Source organism: Platichthys flesus, chromosome 15 (assembly GCF_949316205.1).
Source record: "Platichthys flesus chromosome 15, fPlaFle2.1, whole genome shotgun sequence".
NCBI lineage: Eukaryota > Metazoa > Chordata > Actinopteri > Pleuronectiformes > Pleuronectidae > Platichthys > Platichthys flesus.
Window position 1 is genome coordinate 13454250 of NC_084959.1, and position 23295 is coordinate 13477544.

The following is a 23295-nucleotide window of genomic DNA, read 5'->3' on the forward strand; positions in this document are numbered from 1 at the left end:
TTTACAATTTTCAGATACATAAACAAGTGTTGACAAGCGTAATACAAATTCACAAACAAAAACAAAACACAGGGTAAAACATACTTTTGATACTTAAGTACGTCTAATATGAGCTACATTAAGACTTTGACTCAAATTTTTTTTTTACGGGTGACTTTACCTTTCAGGTTTGATATCTGTACTTTTACTCGAGTATGACTTTCAAGTACTTAACACACCACTGTCTGTACGTTCCTCCCAAAATAAGAAACACAAATCTGTGCATTGATTACGGATAGTCTGTCCCAGACCTGGCAACCTGCACGCTGTTCACTCACTGGGAGGCGCTAGTCCGCAGTAGTTTCTGGAAAGAACCTCATGCTGGTATCATGGACAAAGTGAGTGTGCAGCTACTCTTCATTATTATTAACATCAAATATCCAAATTTAAACAGCACCGAGCTGTTCATTATTTATCATCTACTTTAAGCTTCGTTACGGTATAAATGTGTAAATGTTAATGGAGTTATCCGCCTTACACCCGGACTCCAATGTTTGCTCACATCACAGAGCTAGCTAGCTAGTTGTCTAAACGTCAGCCCGGCAGTAATGTGCAGTAGCCGCTTGGCCCGGGTTGCGGGATTGAGTTTAGAGCTGTTAACTCGGGACAAGACGTGTTTCCACACCGCCGCTCCGCTGCGTAGCTGCTTAGCTAACATTAAATCTCAGAGGGGCAAACTTAGCTAGGCTAACTGCTCGGTCATATGTTCACGCTTGCACCCGATGAGGTTAGCTAACTGTTAAGCTAACATGCATGATTGTAATGTGCCTCAGGTGCGGCAGGGAACTTTCCCTGCCTCTGCGACGCTCGTCTCGATCCAACAAAGCGGCTCACTAACCCACAAGCACACCACCGGGGATTTACTGTAATACGAAATCCCAGAGTTTAGACGGCTAATATGAGCTTGCATTGTGAATGCTATCATCAGTGAGGTGATGGAAAAACGAGAGACGTAGTTAGAGCCCCCGTTCAAAAGCGCCGTGAGGACGGACAGCTTTAAGTGCGGCAGTCCGTCAGCAGCACATGCTGCGGGAGTATTTTGGGATCATTGTCCCCGGCAGCTTGCTCTCACGCTGGAGGAACCTTCTAGACGCACACGGGGCCGCTGTCATGGCCACAGCCGCAGCTTGTGCTCTACGGTCGCTTCCTATCGAATCTACTGCGGATTTTCTCTTTTATCAAACAACGACAATGCACAAAAACCCATTTCAAAATGAGAGGAGTTGATCTATGCTAGATTTAGAAATCAACTCATGTCCATCTGCAGTCCTTGGGCCGGTCGAGCACTAAATATAAAACACCCCCAATACTAAAACATTAATTTACACCATAACACCATAAAGTCTCCATCACACAAACCAGTAACACAGACAAATCCACGTCTAAACATCTACATACACCAACACAATAACTCATTATTTCGAAAATTTACATTTCAAAACAATAAAAAAATCAGAATCAGTCAAATTAATGTTGACTTGACTGGTTGCATGTTTTAAGTTTTAAGCTCAGCTAGAAGCATACTCCAATGAAGCATATTCTGCTAAGGTAGATTGCCACAGACTGATGTTTCAGACTGAATTTAGAGCAGATCAAGATGCTATGCTCATTTGCTCTGATCAGAGCTGAAGAAAGCTCCTCATAGGTTGTGGAGCAATATTAGGAATGATCTTAAAATACCAGTTGTACTTTCCGAAAAACAGAATGAGATTTTGAAATCTGAAGATGCTCCCAATTTTCTGTTACAGCACATGATTTTCTCTATAATGTTATTACCACGCCTTAGGGTGGCCACTCATCAAAACCTGCAAAACCACTTACGATTACATTCAGCAAGTGTGGTGCACACTTTTGGTCAGGAGGGGGCACTATCTGATACAATTATGCTGATACACTGAGGACTTAATGTTAAACAATGTTATTTATTATATGATTGAAAGGGAACAGAGCAGAGTCTGTCCTGTAGCTTGTTTCTTACTTGTCATATCCTTAGTGTATCACAGTTACCTCATCAAAATACTATATCAAATTACTGCTCAAATTAAGGATTTGATTTATAACTAGACTGGCACTCAGCAGAGCGCATACCTAATTTCTTTCAGTTAGATCCACAAGTTATTCCCTGGATCCAGATCTGCACCAAACATTCAATGGGTTCTGTCTTAACCCATATTACATCCCTCCACCAAGTTTGGTGGAAATATGTTCTGTCATTTTTTGTGAAATCTTGCTTACAAACAGACTTTACCTCATTGGCGGATGTAATATTTTAACAGGAGTGAGGCTTGATGCACACTCTTTGTCTTATTCACACATATTACCAGCTTTCTCTAGTACAATCTATAGTGTAGGGCTGCTCGATTATGTAAAAAATCATAATCATAATTATTTTGGACAATATCAAAATCACGATTATTTAAATTATTTTAGATTATTATGTGGCCTTATCCTGAAGTCTATGCTTTATTTTTGTAACCACTTTTGGTTCCGGTAAACACTGATGATGGCTGCGTCATCATCAGTGTTTTTCACCTTTTCAGCTTTATTTCACCGTGAAACCAGGATATCGGTGGCCGGTTATTCAAACCCTTAATGATGGCAACCCTAACACTCTCTGACCGGCACGGAGAAATGCGGGTCCGGTCTGACTGGTCTGAACAGCCAGGCGAGAGCTTCTCCATTCGTGCTGTTTTTTTCAAACATGGAGGGGAGTAAATGTGACACAGAGAAAGGTTATTCAGGATATGAATGGGACCAGCACAGACAAATTTAGAAAATTATCACACTGTCCCTACAACAGACCCGCACACCACCACCAAACTCTTTTACCACCTATGTGTGGATCATTTCAAACCATTTATGGAGAGTCCACACATGACAACCACAAAAGATCAGTTGAGTGCTCAAAGCAAACCCTAAAGTCAGAAGTCACAAGAGGCTTTTGCCCACAGCACACAATATGGCAAAGAATCACAAAATTGGAAGGGGGCAATGCCAGCCGTTGCAACTTTACATGGTCCAAAAATGTACACAGCCAAGAAAAAGTAGGGTTAACGATTAACTTTGATTTTTGGTCATATTGCAGAGCCCTAATTCTCATAATTTCTGAATACAGCCTTGATTTTGCAATTGGGCTGCTTCTCCCATGGCTTTTCACAGATTTATTTTATCTGAATTGCAGCTCCTTGGGTGGATATATAGGATTTATTAATTTTTTTTTACTCTTCTTTAAAAAACTCAAAAAAATCCAACAACTACAAGATTTACTGAGAGTTTTTGATGTTACAATCTTTGTGTGCATATGATTCAGGTGTTCACAGTGGATTACGTTTGGTGACTTTGAAGGGAAAGCTATGTCAGTCAACTCCTTGTACTTCACTCGGGGCAATTGTTACTGCGCCTTTACCTGTCCAATGATGCCACAGTTGGCGTCTTTCTAGAACAAAGTGGTTATTTTTTTCTTGCTCAGTGTGTAATAGACTCTGTCACATACTGTAGATACACATAATCATAAATTATCAAACAGAATCAAACCACCAACGAGGTGTGTTAGAAAGAATTTGAACACTCCCACACGTTTTTAATCCTTTATGTGCTTGATGCCTGTGTCTGTCTGAACAGGGCTTCAGCTAGCAGGCAGGTTAACCATGCTAACCTGTATGCAGTTATTGATCATATCTTCCTGCCTCGTAGGTTTCAGTATTGAAAGACCAAGGCAACAAGGCACTGAGTGCAGGAAACATTGACGAGGCCGTGCGGTGCTACACTGAAGCTTTGGCCCTCGACCCTTCAAACCATGTCCTGTTCAGTAACCGATCCGCTGCCTACGCCAAGAAAGGCAACTACGAGGATGCTCTCCAGGATGCCTCTCAGACCATCAAGATCAAGCCTGACTGGGGAAAGGTGAGATAACATCTGTTCTGCAGTTATTCTGTTTACTAGACATGCTGTCATAAAATAGAGAGGTAATAATCTGTCACCACTCAACCAGGGCTACTCCCGCAAAGCTGCTGCTTTGGAATTTCTCGGCCGATTGGAAGATGCTAAAGGAACTTACCATGAGGGACTCCGACAAGAGCCTAATAATCAGCAGCTGAAAGAGGGTTTACAGAACATTGAAGCCCGCCTCGCAGGTAGATACAGTTCAATTTTTGATGGTTTTTTTTTTTGTCCCTACAGAATGTGGCATTGTGATTTGAAAATTACATGTCTCATTTTTTCCTCCTATGTGGGTAGAGGCTCTGCAGATGGCTGTTAATCTGACAGTAGCCAGTCAGATTTACCCTTAGCCTCAGTGTACTCTCAAGTTCGGCCTGTATCATTGATTACAAGGCCAAAACAGTTGATGATGCTAAGTTGCTGTTATTTACCTAACATCCCCTTGTGGCCGGTAACACCTGCTAAAAATGCAATTTGTATGTTTTGTATTTGATCCTTTTTTTCAAATACGCATTACTGGTTCACTTAAAATAACTTAATTTATTAATGTTGATGAGTGTTGCGTGAAATAGAGTAAACTAAGGGTATCAAAACAAAATCACATTCTGCTCAAGTTTTCAAATGAAGAGAGGACAGTCTACCGGAGTGTCTTGATTTATTCAGTGGACAAGTACTAGGGCACGATGGATTGATGATCTGAAGACTTTGTTGGAATTACACTAATAACATCCTTCTTGCTTCACCAGAGAAATCCATGATGAACCCCTTTGCTATGCCCAACTTGTATCAGAAGCTGGAGAATGATTCTCGGACGCGGGAGTTATTGTCAGATCCCACCTACAGAGAACTGCTGGAGCAGCTCAGGAGCAAACCATCGGAGCTTGGGACGTATGTGCATCGTCACAATTTTATTTTTCTGATATAATACTAAAGCATTATGGTTCGAGCCCATAATTTGATACAAAATGTATAGTGAGAGGAAGTTACAAATTGAGTAAATTGCACTTCAGTCGACCAATATTCTAAAAGTATATAGTTTTGGGCAGTATCAGAACTGTAATCTGAACTTTTTTTAAGTCATGTTTTTTAGGAAAATGTGTATTAGCCTTGTTTACTGAGGTATTAAAAAAATAAATTGACTGTTGTGCAGAAAGCTGCAAGATCCCAGAGTGATGACCACACTCTCTGTGTTGCTCGGACTCAACCTCTCTGAGATGGAGGAAGAAGATGAGCCCACCCCACCTCCTCGGCCCAAACCCAAAGAGACTCAGCCTCCTCCACCCAAAGAGGAAGACCTTCCAGAAAACAAGAGAAAGGTGAATGAATCCATCAGTGTAGCTTTCAACCATTTGGCAACCTCCAGTTAATCACTGTTCTTCAGTTTGTTAATCCTCTTATTTACATTTTGTTTTCAGGCCTTGAAGGAAAAAGAACTTGGGAATGCTGCTTATAAGAATAAGGACTTTGAAGCAGCACTGAAACACTATGAAGAGGCAATCAAACATGACCCCACCAACATGATGTACATCTCTAATCAAGCAGGTACCTATTCTCGCATGCAAAAATAATCCCCAGCTTCATGCATTAAAGGAAACTGGAGGGATTTTTAAAATTATAATTTATGTGGGTGTATTGGCTACTTAGTAAGTCCTTCAGACACTGAAAAACACACAAGTTCTGATCAAACCTTCTTTTCCTTTACTGACAACATTTTAGTTCAGCTGATATTAGATATACCATTTAAATTTGTACTTAAAAATGTAATGTAAATGTCTTCCTATCATCTCTTCAGCCGTCTACTTTGAAAAGGGAGATTATGACAAGTGCCGAGAACTGTGTGAGAAGGCCATTGATGTTGGCAGAGAGAACCGAGAAGACTACAGACAAATTGCAAAGTGAGTTATTAAATATTGCAAATATTTTTTATAATTTGAATTTAGTTATTTTTTCTTCTGTTTTTGGTTTGAGCCCAAGTGAATTTATGCATCTTCTTACAATAAGCTAAAAGGGAAGATTAAATTGTTTTTATGGGTCTATCGCCCCCCTGAAAAATGATCTGAGCTGTGTTTCGGATTGTTGACCGGATTTGGAACCCAACCCTCACAAATACTTCTGATAAACATACTGGCCGCAGGCATTTGTGAAGAGGAATCAGCTGTTATATACAAACTCCACTAGGGGACAGTGTTCTCTGTTGCTTTACACAACAAACCGACCGAATTTGATATAATGGTTCACTCAAATAAGCTGCCCTTTTTCTTTTGAAACATTTTCTCATTGAGCTTTTTTTGTTGAGAAAACAAGTGTCAGATCATCTGATGTAAAGGCATGTTTACCATTTATAATTGTCTGTTTTAGGGCCTTGGCTCGGATTGGAAATTCATACTCTAAGCAGGAAAAATACAAAGAAGCGGTTCAGTATTACAACAAGAGTTTGACAGAGCATCGTATTCCTGAAGTCTTGAAGAAGTGTCAGCAGGTGCAGTACAAGCTGAGATTTTAATCACAGTACAGTTGACCTACAGGTGGACAGTTAATGGTACTTACATCTTGACACCTATAATTGCTTCTACAGGCAGAAAAGATCCTGAAAGAGCAGGAGAAAGTTGCCTATATTAACCCAGATCTAGCCCTGGAAGAGAAGACCAAGGGAAACGATGCCTTCCAGAAAGGTGTGTATAATTGTCATTGTGTTTGCTTGTTGATTATATCAGATTTTTTAGGACTATTGTAAGAGGTTACATTTTTCTTTTTTTCCCCAAAGGTGACTATCCCTTAGCCATGAAACATTACTCTGAGGCAATCAAGAGGAACCCAAATGATGCCAAACTCTTCAGTAACAGAGCTGCCTGCTACACAAAGCTGTTGGAGTTCCCACTTGCCCTCAAGGTAACGTTCTTCCTATACCTACAATCTTAATGAATCAGTTGATTGAACCTGAAAAAAAAGTTAATGTTATGTAACATTTTACATTATAATAATTTTTTACAGGATTGTGAAGACTGCATCAGACTTGAGCCCTCATTCAGTAAGAATAAATGTTTCATTTAATACATTTTAAGTTAAAAATTTACATAAAATTGAAATTGATTTAAAATACTAATTCGTTTTTTAATTTTCTATTTAATTTTGATTATGCAATATTACACCAATACAGATAGACAACATTAATAGTTTGTTCAAATACTAAGGACCTTTTAGCCTCTGGATATATCACCCTGATTTTGTAATTAATATAACGCATCATCCCACAGTAAAAGGCTACACACGTAAAGGAGGTGCTTTGGAAGCCATGAAAGATTATTCCAAAGCTATGGATGCTTACCAGAAGGCATTGGAGCTGGACTCTTCCTCAAAGGTACTTTACAGGTTTCATAAATGTCTAGAACTGGAAAAATGAGAGGAAAACATATCTGGAAATCCCCAGCATTTCAAAGTATCGATACACTGATTAGCCACAACATAAAAACCAGTGACGGGTAAAGTTAATATTATTGATGACCTTTGGAGCAAGGGATCTTTCAGTTCTTGAAGTTTATGTATTGTAAGCAGGAACAAGTTTGAATTGTAAGGATCTGAGAGACTTTTACAAGGGCCGGATTGTCAAAGTTTATGTAAAATGGCAGGTGTTGTGATGTGTTCCTGGTGTGCAGTGGTCAGAACAATCTTAAAATGGTCCAAGAAGGAACAACAGGTGAACCGGCAAAAGGGTAATGGGTGCCCAAGGCTTTCAGGCATCATGAAAAAAAAGTTCATGACAAAGAGTTCAAGGTTCAAGCTGCTAATCCGATCGAGCATCTGTGGTAAATACTGGAAAACAAGTTTGAAGCATGAAGGCTCAAATCAATGCGTCAGTGGTTCAGGACTGTTTCAGGATCAGAAAAGTGACCCATGCTATATTTGACATTGTTTCAACGTTGTGGTGTTTATGACAAAAGAAAATTTAGAAATTTATTGTTGGTATTGTTCCTTGACCCGGTCATCACAAATAAAGCTGCAGTTGTATTTTGGACTTTTCTGCTAAATTTGTTTAAAATATTGTGACCAAATAACCTTTTTGTTTTCATTTAACATCACTGCTCAAAATACATCAGGGTGACATTTATTATTGTAGGGATATACAGAGCAGTTGCTTGCTATTGTTACATGGCAGTCACACTATTTATCAGTATGAGTAATAAATAGTGTAACTGACATGAACTGACATGAAGGTTGGAAATACATTTTAATGTGTTAATGCATTGTGCCACCACAGTGAGGTGGTGTAGCACATAATTAATCGACCTCAGATTTGTAATATGTACTGCTGATTATCCTCTATTCGTAATTTTCTGTTCATACAAAACAGTTAAAAATCACGTTAGGAGCAAAAATCTGTCTTAAAACTTCAAAGAAATAACGTGACATTTTTAATGATAATTAGTTATATCTGCCAACATAAACAATTTTTAAAGATATAATTTATTGTCATATCGTGCTGCCCTGGATTATCTTTGAATTTGAGCGAATTCTGGCACATAAATATCATAAAAAATCTAGAAATTTGAGAATTAAGTGTCTTTTATATCACAACTGAACTATATTTACTGGATTTTTAATAATTGGCTTTCATCCTTTACCTTGTCAACCTTCAGGAAGCCACAGAAGGCATGCAGCGCTGTATGGTCAGTCAGACCATGAGGAACGATAGCCCTGAGGACGTGAAGAAAAGGGCCATGTCTGACCCCGAGGTGCAGCAGATAATGTCCGACCCGGCCATGCGCATGATCCTTGAGCAAATGCAGAAGGACCCTCAGGCGCTCAGCGAGTAAGTTTAACTTGAGTGTCAGTGTTTGTCTTTGCTGAGTGTAGTACAGAAACGCATGAATAATTAAGTGTTTGCTTCCCATTTGTTCCACAGCCACTTAAAGAATCCAGGTATCGCTCAGAAGATTCAGAAACTCATCGATGTTGGACTGATAGCCATTCGTTGATGAGAGATGGTCCAGACGTGTGAAGAAACTCCCAAGGCTAAAGTGGAACAACATGCAAAACCCTCTGAAATATAACATCCTATTTTCTTGCCTTCAAATTCAAAATTATATTGTCCTTAATCTCACAGAGAATAAGTGTGTATGTTATGTTTTTTTTAAACTTCACAACTTTTACATTGTATCTAAGAAAGCATCTTGTTGTCATCTGGAAACCTTGAAAACTCCAGTAAAATCTGGATTTGTGAACAGATGCTTGATTACATCTTAAAATAAACGTCTCAATGCAGTGCACCAGTATGTTCAGTGTTTGAAGGGGAAATCCACCCTAAAGCGGTTCACACATTCCTGTCGCCATATGAAAGTGTTGTGAAAATGAAAGATTAAAAAAGAAAATAATTATTTCTAGACTTTTATTCTTTTAATTTGTCAAAATTTGTCACAAATTGAAATTGTCAACAGTTATGTATTGTTACCTTTAAGGCGGCCTTCTGTCTGCTTGATATTTGTGTCCAGCTCATATCAGGAAAGTGATTCTGTGATTGCAGTGGCGTGAGGATAGATCTCGACAAATTGTGACTAGAAAGATGCTTTCCATTGCTTTTCAGATCCTTTGAGTCTGAGCTCTTGTGCCAGGGTAAATATCACACGGTCAGGAAAAAGTGACAAGCCTGTTATTGGTAAAGTGCTCTGTGAGCAAAAACACAATGTGGTGACCTTGCACAGTCAGGATTGTGTGGCTCAGGTTTTTATTATGTTAAAGACACATGTTGATGAGCAAAACTAAATATGAACTAAAGGGTTGTATTACAAAATGAGATAAATTGCTTGGCCTAAATATTCCAAAATGGGAATAATGTGATGGTTAAAGGGTGGATTTACCTTTCTAAGCTCTCAGTTATTGGTAAAATAGTCAAATAGAATGACACTGTAGAGCACAGACCTCTGCCAAGGACCAAAAGTCCTGTATTTCAATCAAGCTGCACCAAATTGAACACACACCTATTCAGGCCCCTAAATTTATGAAAAGTACCCCATTTGGCAATGTTAAAGAAAGTGGGGGGAACAAGTCCTGCATCCGTCCATGGCTCAAGACGTGCTCCAAAATTAAAAGTATTCGTTCCTGACTTTTACCACAACCTTCCAACAGGTTTTGTGGTTATCTGTTCTGTAGTTCTTGTGTAATATTGTTTACAATCAAACAAAAACCCTGGTATCGGTGAAAACACAACCTCCTTGGGGTAGGTAATCAGTCTTTTACTGAGACCCCAGTGCTATCTGTCAATTCTTTCTAATATGTACTTCACTCAAGGCAATTCTTCAGGTAAATTGTGCCAGCCTTTTCTGGTTTTAATTGTAACGCTCTGTAATTCAATGGCTTCGGTGGTGGAAATGGTTCTCCCACAGCAGTAGATAGCTCAGTTTCAGTTCCAAAGAGGAAATTCATATAAATATTGCTATTGACCATAAGGCCATGTGTGGCCTCAGATCCCTCAAGAGTCAGCATATTGTCATAGTTATTGCAATGCTATGGTTTTGAATTTGAATATGTCAGAAATTACCTTTTTGTTTTCACAATTATAAAAAAAAAAAAAAATTCTCTAAGACATGTGACACACAACATGACAGACCAAAATGTCTAATGAAATTATAAATTACACGCAACAATTGTGTAACTCTTGCATGATATAAAAATAAAACGCTTCAAGACATGTATTGTTTTGATGGGAATCAGCTGCACAGTGAAATATACAGTATCTTCAGTGAATTACAAAGGTCAATGGAGACTTATTTTTAGGTCCAAGACAAAGCATTGACTCTTAGTCAATGTGCTTAAGACACCAGTACAACATACAGTGTAGAGATTCTTCATATCAACGTGTGTGCGGAGTCATACATTCCACAAACTATGCCTTGAATAACACCTTAATCATATTGTTAACAGATATCTGTGGTGCAAGATTAAAGTTGAATGTAAAACTAATGTCTCAAAGGTCTGTATTGATTTGAAAGTGAAAGACAAATTGATGAATGTACATGTAGTGTGAATCATCTGAGAACTGTATTGAAGAGGTGCTGAGGATTCAGGGGCCCACAGCTGCACCACCTTGACCTCTGGATGCGATGCACTAACACCAATAACTTAAGCGTCAGTAAAATAAAAAGTGTGTAGATTTATATGGTGAATAAACATATTGTTAACGTGAAGTTGATAAAATGAACAGATAGCCTTCCTGCATAAGTATAATCAGGATGTGATCTGTGAGGTCCCAATCAGACTTCGCCCCGCCCACACTGACTGTTCACGTGACCGACCGTCGCCCAGGTTGTGTCGAAAGCATCCTGGTGTTAGCATCCAGCTAGCCTCTGACAATAAACTCAAAGTAAGGTTTACATATCTCCGAAGCACTAACTCGACTCTAGCGGAGACCGAAGACAAGGACCTGCCTGCACGGGCCTGTGCCGACATGCTCTGACAGCTGGCACCCGGAGAGTCCAGCTTACACAGCGGACTAAACCTTTAGCTTTAGCCGACGTTCAAACTTTGACGGGGACACTGCAGCGATTCGACAGCTAGCTGCTAGTTTGCAAATGTCCTACTACACCAGCAGCTAGCTAGGTAACACGACTTGTCGTTGTAGCAGTTATGCTAACTCAGTAGCTCCGCGGCTGTTGACACACTGACTAGTGATTTGGTTTGTGTTCAGGTTAATACAGCGTTAAGCGTTTTTACACAGTGGCGTCAACCAACTTACTGGTAATGACAGACGCTACGGTCGAGCTGCTAATGCTAACAGTAGCCATTTAAATAATGGGAGTTGCACTTAAACTCTATATTACGCATACGGTTGATCTAAGTCATAGATGATTTATCTGAGAGTTTATTATGATTGTTATTGTGAACACCTAACAGTGTGAACGACTACACGTGTGTGTTTTGTGATTGATCGAAATATATCATGAGATAAACGATGCGAAACAACACAATGATAAAAGACGTGGGGATTAACGCCGCGACAACAATATTGTCTAGAAAACACAGCTCGATAATCCTCGTGTACTCGGTAATGCAGCGGCACTAGATTTGTGTTGAAGCGCTTAGTGTAGTGTTATACTTTGATACAAAATCCCCCCCAGCTGATCGTAGATAGGCAGTCTCAAGGCTGTGGTCCACTTTTCTTTGAGTTATGTCTGGGGACACATCGAGCAGCAGTGATGAGTCCGATTCCAAAGCAAGTGAAAAGGCCTGTACCGTCAAGCATCAAATCACCAATGGTAAGTCAAGTCTATTCACTGTGCACTGTAATTAAATCCATCACTTAGCCAAGACATTTGTGACACATCATTTCTAATTGATGAGGCGTGGACAATACAAAAGTTAACTTGTATTGTGTAGCCCATACAGGTTTTTCACGAGTTTCTTGGATTTCATTGCCTTTAGTTTGAACTCAATAGTCGGTTAAACAAGATCCTAGCCCTCCATGTACCAGATACTTGATTACATGTTTATATTTCATGTATTCTTCTCTTTGGGAACATTTGAGGGGGGGAAAATGCATTATTTTTGTGTAGAATACTGGAAGCCAAACAATGCATTTGCTCACAAATCACTTAATACTAGGCAGCTTTTAAAACATTTAAGCACACTCTTTATCCTGTGTTTAAATGTTGCATTTTCTCTCTGTCACCAGCTAACCTCACAGGTCACACTGAGAAGGTCGGCATGGAGAACTTTGAGCTGCTTAAAGTCCTGGGCACAGGAGGTATGTGTCGACATTAAGCATGGAACATATGAAATATCGTTGCTGTAATACCTCCCGAAAACTTAAAAAATAAAAATAAAAATGTCATTCTGAGGGAGAGACTGGGCGGTAGGATGCAGTCTGCTGTCAGGGTCAAGTATCTTGAAGACAAAGTGTTTATCACTGACTTTTGTAACCTGTAAAGAGAAGTTTGCTTTGAAGACACATTAATTTCTAGTTTTGCCAGTTTCAAATCATCAAGGCAGTGAGTAGTAAGTGCGTGTTTACAGGGTAGATATATACACGCTGCCTTTGTTATTAGATGTCATCCACTTAGAATACATAGGGCTGCTTCTGCCAACAAAGTGTGATTTGATTTAGACAGACATGTTTTTGTGTGCTTTCAGCTGATTTCATGACATCATCGTTATTTTTCCATTTTCCATCTTTTGCTGTGGCCCCTGATCAAAATACAACCCGGTCTGATGGTGTTTCTTTGATTGCTGGTATTTGTTTGTCTTTCTAAGTGGCATGAATGACTTGAGGGAATGTTCATTTCTCTTTGTCTAGCTTATGGAAAAGTGTTTTTGGTCAGGAAGAACAGTGGTCATGATGCAGGCCAGCTGTACGCCATGAAGGTGAGACCATTTGTTGAAATGCTGAACAAAATGTGTTTCTTGGATACAAATTTTAATCTTTGGGATAAGTTTACAATTTCTTATGGGAAACATTTAAAAAGAATGTTTTATCAAATCCTTTCACAAATTTTTTTGTTTTTGTTTAAATATTAAATGAATGCTTACAATAATACTTAGACAGTACATTATAAGATGGGATACCACATAATATGTTACCAAGTGAAGATTGACTGTGCATCCATTCATTGAAAGTTAATGAACCATTTTTAGCAGATATGTGACTCACTTTTGCTGTTAAATGGACATGTGATTAATTCAGTGTATTATTTTTAGAGAATTATTCAGGATGTCTAAATTTAAGTGAATTTTATTTGTATTGTTATCCTAGGTGTTAAAGAAAGCAGCTATTGTTCAAAAGGCCAAGACAACAGAGCATACCCGCACTGAGAGACAGGTGCTCGAGCACATCCGCCAGTCTCCCTTCCTGGTCACGCTTCACTATGCCTTTCAGACACAGAGCAAACTACATCTCATCCTGGGTGAGTGATGAAGCCTTAGAACCAAATACAGGGAATTCTTGTCTCTTCAGGTTCAAAGCACTGAATAGATGTTCTCTTCGTGTTTCTATCTATTGCTGCATGTTAGTCTGTAGGCCGAATGTGCACTGTGTTTGTGTGCAACTTTGGTATCAAGTCTATTTAAGCTCCCTGTGTATTTGTCTGTGTGTGCGTACAGACTATGTGAGCGGCGGGGAGATGTTCACTCATTTGTACCAGCAGGATCATTTTCCAGAGGAGGCGGTGCGGATTTATATTGGGGAAATAATCCTGGCTTTGGAGCACCTGCACAAGGTGGGTGTTGCTCCTTCCAGCTCCATGACTTGAAGCTACAGTTATTGATTATGTTTTTGTGCAAGGGGGCAGAAGGAGGACAATGCAAGCTTACAGAGCCACTGCACTGATTTAGCACCTTGTTATAGCTGATGTTATAGCTAGCAGCTGCATATTAACAGTAATTTACAAGACACAGAGCAATGTTATCATCCTATTTGATTTGCAACTCTTGCTACCATATAAATGTAAGACTTTTGGCTTGGGTTTAACCACTGACAAAATATTATGGTTAGGACATCTAGATAGTTACTACGTGTAGCCCCACTCACCCCTGGTATTAACAATCCATTCTAAGAGATCTGATCATAAGTGGACAGCGTTAAGTACGTATGCTAACACATGGTATTTAAATGCTTTCCTGAATGTGTCTCCTGGGACCACTTGTTTTCGGATCTCACATCCCCGCTCTACTTGCCATTAATCACGTATGCCATTTCTGTCTGCCAAGAGGGAATTATGATTGTTTTTAGCCAGAGTGTACAGATGTGTCTAATGTTACTGGGTTTGTGTGTGGGTGTTTGGGTGTGGGTGTTTGTGTGCGTTGGTATGAGCGAGCAAAGAGGACTCAGGAGGGGCTGAATGAAAGTCATGCAGCTCCGCTATGAAAAACGATTTGACCAATTCAAGAAAATAATCAATCGTTTATGTGGTGGTCACTGTTGATATTGTGACCCAGACTGATTAATGCGTGGGCACTGAGGAGTGTACAAATAAGTTCCAAATAAAACACCTCATTGTGAAATTGTCGCGGTCCAGGGACGTCAGCAGAATAGGCAGTCATATATGGCCCTGGATGTATTTGTGTGCATACAGTGAAGAGATCCAATCACTTGTGTGTGTCAGACCACCTTCAAATGTGGTTTGAGTGATTGGATCTCAAGACACTATCAGGATGCATTTTATTGCGTCACGCCTCCTGGTGCCTGTACTTGTGTTTACCACTTGTGATCGCATCACTCTAGGCGATTGTTAATACCATGTCTGAATGGGGTCTATGTGTCTGTGATTTGGTGCTGGGCTGGAAGGGCTTGAAATACTCTGCAGCACTAGATTTTGTTCTGATCTCAGGGGCAAACAACTGAGGCATTGAAAGATCCGTATGTCTTCTGGCATGTGCACAAACCCACTGCACAGATAGATGTAGAAGGTTTTTGAGTACACTCATGAGGTTTGTGTTATTGAAAAGTTATGACTAAGACAAGATGAACCATCCTGCATTGAAATAATTGAAAACTTGATACTTATGGTAAAAAACATCATTCACCCAAATTGTTCAAATAAGCTGAAAACAATTAAGTTGACTTATTGAGTTTTACTTTTCGGGTACCATCTAATAAACCTTTGACGCAATAGCACCTTTGATGAGCAGTATTCTCATTTCCTGATGTATTGTTGTAATTATTTTGTGATTTTGCGCTGCTGTCTGAGCACTTGTTTACTGTGACAGGTTAAGGCATAATTAGAACTAGTGAACAGGCTTAAAAACTGCTGGGATTACTGGAAATAACAACCTGAAAAGAGTTTGAAAATGTTAACATTTTACTGCATATGCTGGATGTCTGTGTTCACTAACTGTTCACATGTGCAGCTCGGGATTGTGTACCGAGACATCAAATTGGAAAACATTCTTCTAGACAATGAAGGCCACGTGGTGTTGACAGACTTTGGGCTCAGCAAAGAGTTTCTGGAGAAAGAGGTATGTGAACATGAAATCCAAGTCGAAAATGTGTATGAAAGTGGAAAATGTTACATGGAATGTGTTTATTGATATGTTACAGTATTTTGTTCATATGAGATTTTTTTTTTAGAAATAAGCTCAAAGTCCCCCTTCTCCTGATTACAGAAGGAGAGAACCTACTCTTTCTGTGGAACCATTGAGTACATGGCACCTGAAATCATCAGGGGCAAGTCGGGGCATGGCAAGGTAGATATGTGAGAGTAAGGTCACGGTCGCACATACGTGAACTTCCTTCTCGCCAACAACAAAGCCAGCATCTTTCTCTGTTATTCGCAGCACATTTTCTTGCAACCTTTTCATCCGACAACTACAACTTCAACAAACTGATCACAGAACTGATTTCCGTGTGCATCAAAACCTGCACTGCCCAACTTCAAGACGCGATTATACGTAACTCTTCGCCTGCTCTAAAGCAGCAAGCACTTATGTTCAGTGTTCAGAAAATGTTTAAGTGTATAAGAGTATCACGGTCTCTCATCAAGAGCTGTAAAGTGATGATCAAATACCATTTTATTTATATCTAGATGTTTGAGATACATTGCGGCTTTAACATTTACGTAAAGGTTAAATACCAAGTGCTTGACTAACTTTGATTAAATGTCAAAGAATTCTTGCATTCAGTATCACGACAGACAGCCCAGCACTGGCATAATTAATACACAGCGAGTACCTCTCATGTGTTTTCTCTTTCCTCTTATGTTTGCAACACGTCTCTTACTTAAGTCGGTTGACTGGTGGAGCCTTGGGATCCTGATGTTTGAGCTGCTGACAGGCGCATCACCCTTTACCTTGGAGGGAGAGAGGAACTCCCAGAGTGAAGTGTCAAAGTAAGTGCTGCTGACTCAGTCTACAAAGAATGTGTATTAAAATCCCAGAAAAAATGTCCAATTCATAAAAATTCCTTTAACCACTGTGTTCTACATGCCATTTAACTTGCAGTTAGGAAAATTATCATTGGTGAACACCTTAAAGACTAATTCAAATGTTGTTGTTTTTCTCCATCTTATCCTTTATTTAAACTCAAGGCGTATTTTGCGCTGTGATCCACCGTTTCCTTCGATGATCGCATCGACTGCTCAGGATCTGCTGAGGAAGTTGTTGGTGAAAGATCCCCACAGGAGACTGGGCTCCGGGCCGCGAGGGGCTGACGATCTCAAAGCACATCCCTTCTTCAAGGTCCTATTCTGCTCAGCTTTTATTTACTATGATATCCTCTCTTCATTCCTCCATAACTCCCAGCTGCCTTTTGTTTCCAACAGGGACTGAACTGGGCTGACCTAGCACAGAAGAAGTTGCCAAGTCCCTTCAAACCAGAGCTGAAGAGTGAACTGGACGTGGGAAACTTTGCAGAGGAGTTCACTGGGATGGATCCTGTCTACTCCCCGGCCATCACGCCACCAAGCACAGGCCGCCTGTTCCAGGTCAGCCCTCTGTCTCACCCATGAGCACTATCTCATGGGTGAGACTTCATTTGGATTAAGTAGACTCTAGTAAAATATGAATGTGCTTTGGATATCTTAATGTTTATTTTCTGTTAACACAATTCTTCAGACAGTTTTTCTCCCTATCACTCAAACCACACAGCTCAAAAAGCATTCTCTCGTCTGTGATTTCAGGGCTACTCCTTCATTGCTCCATCCATCCTCTTCAATAAAAACGCAGTCATGGGAGACTTTGTAGAAAGCCAGATTGCTGCTGATCGACCAGGGTCTGCCTCTGTCCAACGCAGTGCAATGTTAGAGGTACGGGATCTTCAAGATCATCAAACAGTGGATCTTTGTTGATAAATCTTTCTGTGGCTGGTTTGAAATTAGTGTTGTTCTTTATTTAGCTACAGAGAAGCATTCTTCCAAAACCACTGCGATGTAACAGTTGTGACATAAAGTGTCTTGTCTTGTTTTTGAAAGCACGCTGCTGTAATCTGGTGTTGTTAAATAACACAAAAAAATGCTCTGCAAAGTTAGTTAACCAGGACACAGGAAACGGAGAGGAAGAGAAACTAGCTTATTTAGCACATATTCGTCACCAAATTTGGCTTACTTTATTTCACAGTAGGTTTTATCACATTTTATCAAGCACCTAGCGATATAGAGGAACATCAGGATACCTTGTTGTATTATCATAATACAGTATTATAGTGTCTGTTGTTTAGAATTTGAAAACGTACGGGTCGGTTTAGACTCTATGCCTTTGTCCTACTTGAAATATTGGCGACTCTAATATTTCCCAGTGGTATTGCTTCATATCCTCTGTCTTTATAAACTCAGTTCAGATTAAATGAATGCAGTGTACAGACAGATTGTTTCTTGCCATTTACATGTATATATACTTTAAGCCTAAATGTGCCTTTGCACAAGGACAACAAAACTAAAAAATATCTTTCAGTGTCCCTCACGCTCTTGTCCTTTTTGTAGGAGTCACAGTTTTTTCACAGCTACGAGCTGTGTCTCCACGGGCCACCCTTAGGCGAGGGTAGTTTCTCTGTGTGCAGGAAATGCAGGCACAAGCAAAGTGGACACGAGTACGCCGTGAAGATTGTGAGCCGCAGGTGAGTTGAGATGTGATGCTGCTACACAGCCTTTCTAACAGCCTTGTTTGTGTGCTTAATTTTTTGTACTCTTTGTTTATATTTGCATCACTAAGTGCCAGAATGTGTGTGTTAATATTCCTTTTTATCTTTTTTTTTTTAGAATGGAGGCAAACACGCAGAGGGAGATTGCTGCTTTAAGGCAATGTGAGGCTCACCCCAACATTGTCAAGCTACATGACGTCTTTACTGATCAGGTACAATAGAGGAAAGACGACATGTACACTGACATAGTAGTAGCAAAACAAACCCTGTGTATACTGTCTGTACTTTCAAGCACTTAATGCTGGATAATAAGCCTAATTTGTCTTTCCATTTGTTCCTCTCTATCAGTACCACACATATCTGGTGATGGAGCTTCTGGGCGGTGGCGAGTTGCTTGAAAGGATCAAGAGAAAGAAACTTTTCGGGGAGGCGGAGGCCAGTCAGCTGTTACAGAGCCTGGTCTCAGCTGTCAGCTTCATGCACGAGGCCGGAGTCGTGCACAGAGACCTCAAACCAGAGGTGGGCTGTGATGTGATGACTTGATTATATCCTGATATTATACCGAATCTCTTACTTAAGAAATACAGTATATGTAGCGATTTAGTATGATGATGCTTATATAAAAGTCTTACAAAGTCAAACACTACATGAACTTCTCTGGAGTTTGCCTTTCAAAATAAAGAAAGTAGCAGGGGATTTTCCTTACGGAGGCGTTTACAACAAGACAAAGGTCTCTGGAGTCTTCAAGCAAGAAGTAGTACAATGCAGGAGGCCGGATATAACATATTAATTCAGCCGAGGACATGAGGCATGTTTTAGTTTACACTATATTGAGACTGGCGTTGGCCCATATAATTCCTGCTGTTTTCTCTGTGGTCTTCGGACTCGGTTCTCACATGCACCTCATGTGGATCATTTCAGGATGTTATCCGAAGTTTATTGCCATGTCTGAAAGCAGCTTTAGAGTGATAATCCTACTAAAACACCTCATATTGAAATTTGAAATAAATTTCAATAATTAAAGATGAAGGCTGTGCCAGAGGAGTTAAAAAGGACGATGTAATGTGTGTGTTTTTTATTGGCTCCAGTAATGTGTTGAGAATGAATATTTAATCGTCTCAGTGAAGTGCATGTGTCCTACGAGGATGTCTCGATTAAACTGATAGAATACAGACCTTTTTGATTCACGTGGACATCACAGTGATTATTTTTCAGCAATGTTTCTACATGTTTAAGATAAAGTATACAAAGCAGTTAATGGTGCAAAATGTTGCTGCTCAGCACTTGAAGGCTGCAGATATATCACCCTTGCATTCATTTTCAGATAGCTGTGGGATATAATTCACTCTTGTATAGTAAGAAAGAGCTGAAAATGACACATAGTCAAATTTAAGTTTTAGTTAAACAGTTCATAGTTTGTGAGTATCATTGAGAGATCTCTTATCCCCTGGAATCTTAATTATTGCCAAATATATTGGTGCCTCGTTTGAATCTTTTGGCCACATGCACAAACATGGGAAATGCATATGTCAAGGTCAGGAACACAACACCCTGCAGTATTTACTAGTCGCAGATCTGTTGACTAGTGGTATCAGCATGTTTTCTTGTTTACCTTCCAGAACGTGCTGTTTGCAGATGAGGGGGAAGACTCTGTGCTGAAAGTAATAGACTTTGGATTTGCCCGGCTCTGCCCTGCAGGCAGCGCCCCCCTGCAGACCCCCTGCTTCACGCTGCAGTACGCTGCACCTGAACTTTTTGAACGTGCGGGATACGACAAGTCCTGTGACCTCTGGAGTCTTGGAGTCATCCTGGTAACTGCAGCCTCAAACTCTTGTCCCCATCAATCAAGTGAAGTGAAGTGTTATTGACTCTGCATGTTTTTCTACAGTACACCATGCTGTCAGGCCAGGTGCCATTTCAGAGTGAGCAACGGGGAATGACGTCATCGTACGCTGCTGACATCATGCAGAAAATAAAAGAAGGCGATTTCTCATTGGATGGGGAGGCCTGGAAAGGTGTGTCAGAAGACGCTAAAGAGCTGGTTAAAGGTATGTGATCTAGTTGACATGTTTGATTCAGTTAATAGGGCGACGTTACATGACTAACACTTGTACATGCTACAAATGAGAATGAGATAGTGGATGGTTTAGAGACTCACCCCAGCACTTTTAAATCTGAGTCCCTAATATCTTGTGCTCTTGTTTCTGTGTTTTCTCCTCCCTCTGTGATCCAAAGGTCTATTAACGGTAGATCCAGAGAATCGTCTCAAACTTTCTGATCTGAAGGAGAACAGCTGGCTGCAGGGGGGCGCATCCATGTCCACTACTCCGCTGTGCACTCCAGATGTGCTGGAGTCCAGTGGGCCTACCGTTCGCACCTATGTTAATGCTACCTACAAGGTAATAGCATCATGCTACATTTATTACAACTCCTAAGCCCTGTCTACTCTACTACGGATATTATTTAAGAGATATTTCCACCTATTTTATTTAACTTTTTTTTTCAGTTTTAATGACTCAAAATTCTGTTTGCTTGTGGATGAGAGGCCCAAATGCAGAGGAAAATGTTTGTTTTCCAAATTATACCACAGTAGTGTGGAGAGGGCCGTAAGAATGGATGTTAAGTGCCCGTCGCTCATGTGCTTCTTCTTTCTGTTGTTTCCTCCTCTTTTGTCAACTTCTTCTTTCACTAGGCTTTCAACCGCGGTAAGCGAGAGGGCTTCTTTCTGAAAAGCGTAGACAATGCTCCACTCGCAAAACGACGGAAGCTGAAGATGACGAGTACAGGTGTAGAGACCCGATGGAGCTCATCCTCTTCCTCCTCCTCTTCTTCCACGTCGTCCTCTGCCTCTGCCTCAGCCTCGGCCGCAGCCGCAGCCTCGGCCTCGGCCTCGGCCTCTTCAACGGCATCCAAACCACAGCCAAAACAAACTGTGACCCCAAAGGAGAGCTAGTCTGAATGGCAGCGGAGAGAAGAGCTGGGAAACGAAGTGGTATGTGTTTACAATGACGACATGAAGTTCTCCGGTTGTGATTGGCTCACCGGCGTTCAGAAAAAATACCAATAAAACCAAAAGACTGGTTAAGGTTAGTGTTAAGGTTTCAATACAGAATTGAATTCCACATTTTTCCAGTGTCATATTTCCCCCAAACCGAGCATGTATTGTCCTCTAGTGGACGGAGAAGAAGTTAGAGGAGATTTTAGAGGTCTAGTTTTCTATCTTTGAGATATACAGAAAGCTGTGGCCTTTTGACCAACTTACACTTATTCAGTATTCTCTCACCATATTTGGTGACATCACACACTAAAAGTTCAAAACGAGACATTTACCTATTTTCACTGTGGGTAAGAAACAGTGCCTGGCTTTATAGGGTTAAAGGGAAAAAGGAGCCATAAACGAGCAGAAGCCATATTTAAACAGCGAAGCAGTGAATATATGAATTGAGCCGTTGTGATTACACATGAATTGCACAAAGCAAATAAGCGGTCCTTCCAGGAATTTGCTTACCCAATTCTTTGATTGTATTTTTAACTTTGCCACATACATTGATCGGCAAATGTGTCCACAAGTGCTGTGCCTCATGTGGGTGCTCTTCTGCAACAAATAACAGTTTTGTGAAAACTGTTTAGTTGCTTTTTTTATTTAGTTTGGGCAAAAAATATAGCACTTTTGTGGAGGGATGTAAATAAAAAGGATTAAATTGTAAAAAGAAAAAAAGCAACTTTCTGGAAGGACTGAGCACAGAGGGAAATCCCTGTGGTCTGTCTAACATTAGAGATTTGGCAGGATGCAAAAAAAAAAAAATCATCGTCAAAGTCTTCTTATTAGTATTTGATACAGATTAAAATGTGTGATGATATGTAGTCCAGAGGGATCGCACCTCCAGTACACGACCAACGCTGCAGCTCCCACTGAACGCAGTGATAGATGAGATGGTGTTTCAATAAACCATCAGAGTTTGAAGTTGTCACAGGACCGACCAGGTGTCCAGCAGCAGCAGCTGTGAGAACACACACAGGCGGTCCTGGATATACAGTGTGATTTTCCTTGTCATACTTTGCTGTAAATTACTTGCGTCATCGTGCTGGTCCAGCATGCTAATCTCTCGTGATGATCAACTATAAGATTGTTTTTAAATATTTTTTTGGTATCCCAGGCCTACTAAGGAACAGTTACCCAGATTGTTTTTAATGCTACGAGGTGCAGCTCCAGTGGAGTAAAATCCATTCTGGCTGATCTTGAGTGTACACTGCCTCGGGCTTGTGAATTTAAAAAAGGGTGTTTCAGTTCTCAGCTGGTCCGTCAGACCAGCACCACATGCAGCTCCCACTGAACGCAGTGATAGATGAGATGGTGTTTCAATAAACCATCAGAGTTTGAAGTTGTCATAGGACCGACCAGGTGTCCAGCAGCAGCAGCTGTGAGAACACACACAGGCGGTCCTGGATATACAGTGTGATTTTCCTTGTCATACTTTGCTGTAAATTACTTGCGTCATCGTGCTGGTCCAGCATGCTAATCTCTCGTGATGATCAACTATAAGATTGTTTTTAAATATTTTTTTGGTATCCCAGGCCTACTAAGGAACAGTTACCCAGATTGTTTTTAATGCTACGAGGTGCAGCTCCAGTGGAGTAAAATCCATTCTGGCTGATCTTGAGTGTACACTGCCTCGGGCTTGTGAATTTAAAAAAGGGTGTTTCAGTTCTCAGCTGGTCCGTCAGACCAGCACCACATGCAGCTCCCACTAATACCATCTTAT

General features: G+C 40.4%; 2 protein-coding genes across 2 annotated transcripts; both read left to right on the forward strand.

Moving 5' to 3' along the window:
* Window positions 1-263: 263 nt before the first annotated feature.
* On the forward strand, window positions 264-9350 carry stip1 (stress-induced phosphoprotein 1). Its single transcript, XM_062406018.1, has 14 exons — window positions 264-377; window positions 3733-3942; window positions 4031-4172; window positions 4725-4866; window positions 5129-5294; window positions 5394-5520; window positions 5771-5873; window positions 6337-6457; window positions 6554-6650; window positions 6743-6867; window positions 6970-7006; window positions 7233-7336; window positions 8613-8785; window positions 8879-9350. Exons 1-14 carry the CDS (start codon window positions 369-371, stop codon window positions 8949-8951), a joined length of 1629 nt encoding a protein of 542 aa, XP_062262002.1. The 5' UTR covers window positions 264-368; the 3' UTR covers window positions 8952-9350.
* Window positions 9351-11269: 1919 nt separating this feature from the next.
* Window positions 11270-22863, forward strand: rps6ka4 (ribosomal protein S6 kinase, polypeptide 4). The gene is made up of 18 exons (XM_062406104.1): window positions 11270-12224; window positions 12641-12712; window positions 13262-13329; window positions 13718-13868; window positions 14065-14180; window positions 15811-15918; window positions 16066-16146; window positions 16684-16787; window positions 16986-17136; window positions 17220-17381; window positions 17577-17702; window positions 18375-18508; window positions 18651-18744; window positions 18881-19051; window positions 20152-20343; window positions 20421-20580; window positions 20768-20931; window positions 21225-22863. Exons 1-18 carry the CDS (start codon window positions 12137-12139, stop codon window positions 21483-21485), a joined length of 2403 nt encoding a protein of 800 aa, XP_062262088.1. The 5' UTR covers window positions 11270-12136; the 3' UTR covers window positions 21486-22863.
* The last annotated feature ends 432 nt before the right edge of the window (window positions 22864-23295 follow it).

Excerpts from the sequence above, each read along its gene's own strand:
- stip1 (XM_062406018.1), top strand. Across the intron at positions 5,874-6,336 it reads GACTACAGACAAATTGCAAA|GGCCTTGGCTCGGATTGGAA; the intron begins GTGAGTTATTAA and ends TGTCTGTTTTAG. Across the intron at positions 6,868-6,969 it reads AGTTCCCACTTGCCCTCAAG|GATTGTGAAGACTGCATCAG; the intron begins GTAACGTTCTTC and ends AATTTTTTACAG.
- rps6ka4 (XM_062406104.1), top strand. The coding sequence starts at position 12,137 with ATGTCTGGGGACACATCGAGCAGCAGTGATGAGTCCGATTCCAAAGCA. Across the intron at positions 13,330-13,717 it reads GCCAGCTGTACGCCATGAAG|GTGTTAAAGAAAGCAGCTAT; the intron begins GTGAGACCATTT and ends TTGTTATCCTAG. Across the intron at positions 14,181-15,810 it reads CTTTGGAGCACCTGCACAAG|CTCGGGATTGTGTACCGAGA; the intron begins GTGGGTGTTGCT and ends TCACATGTGCAG.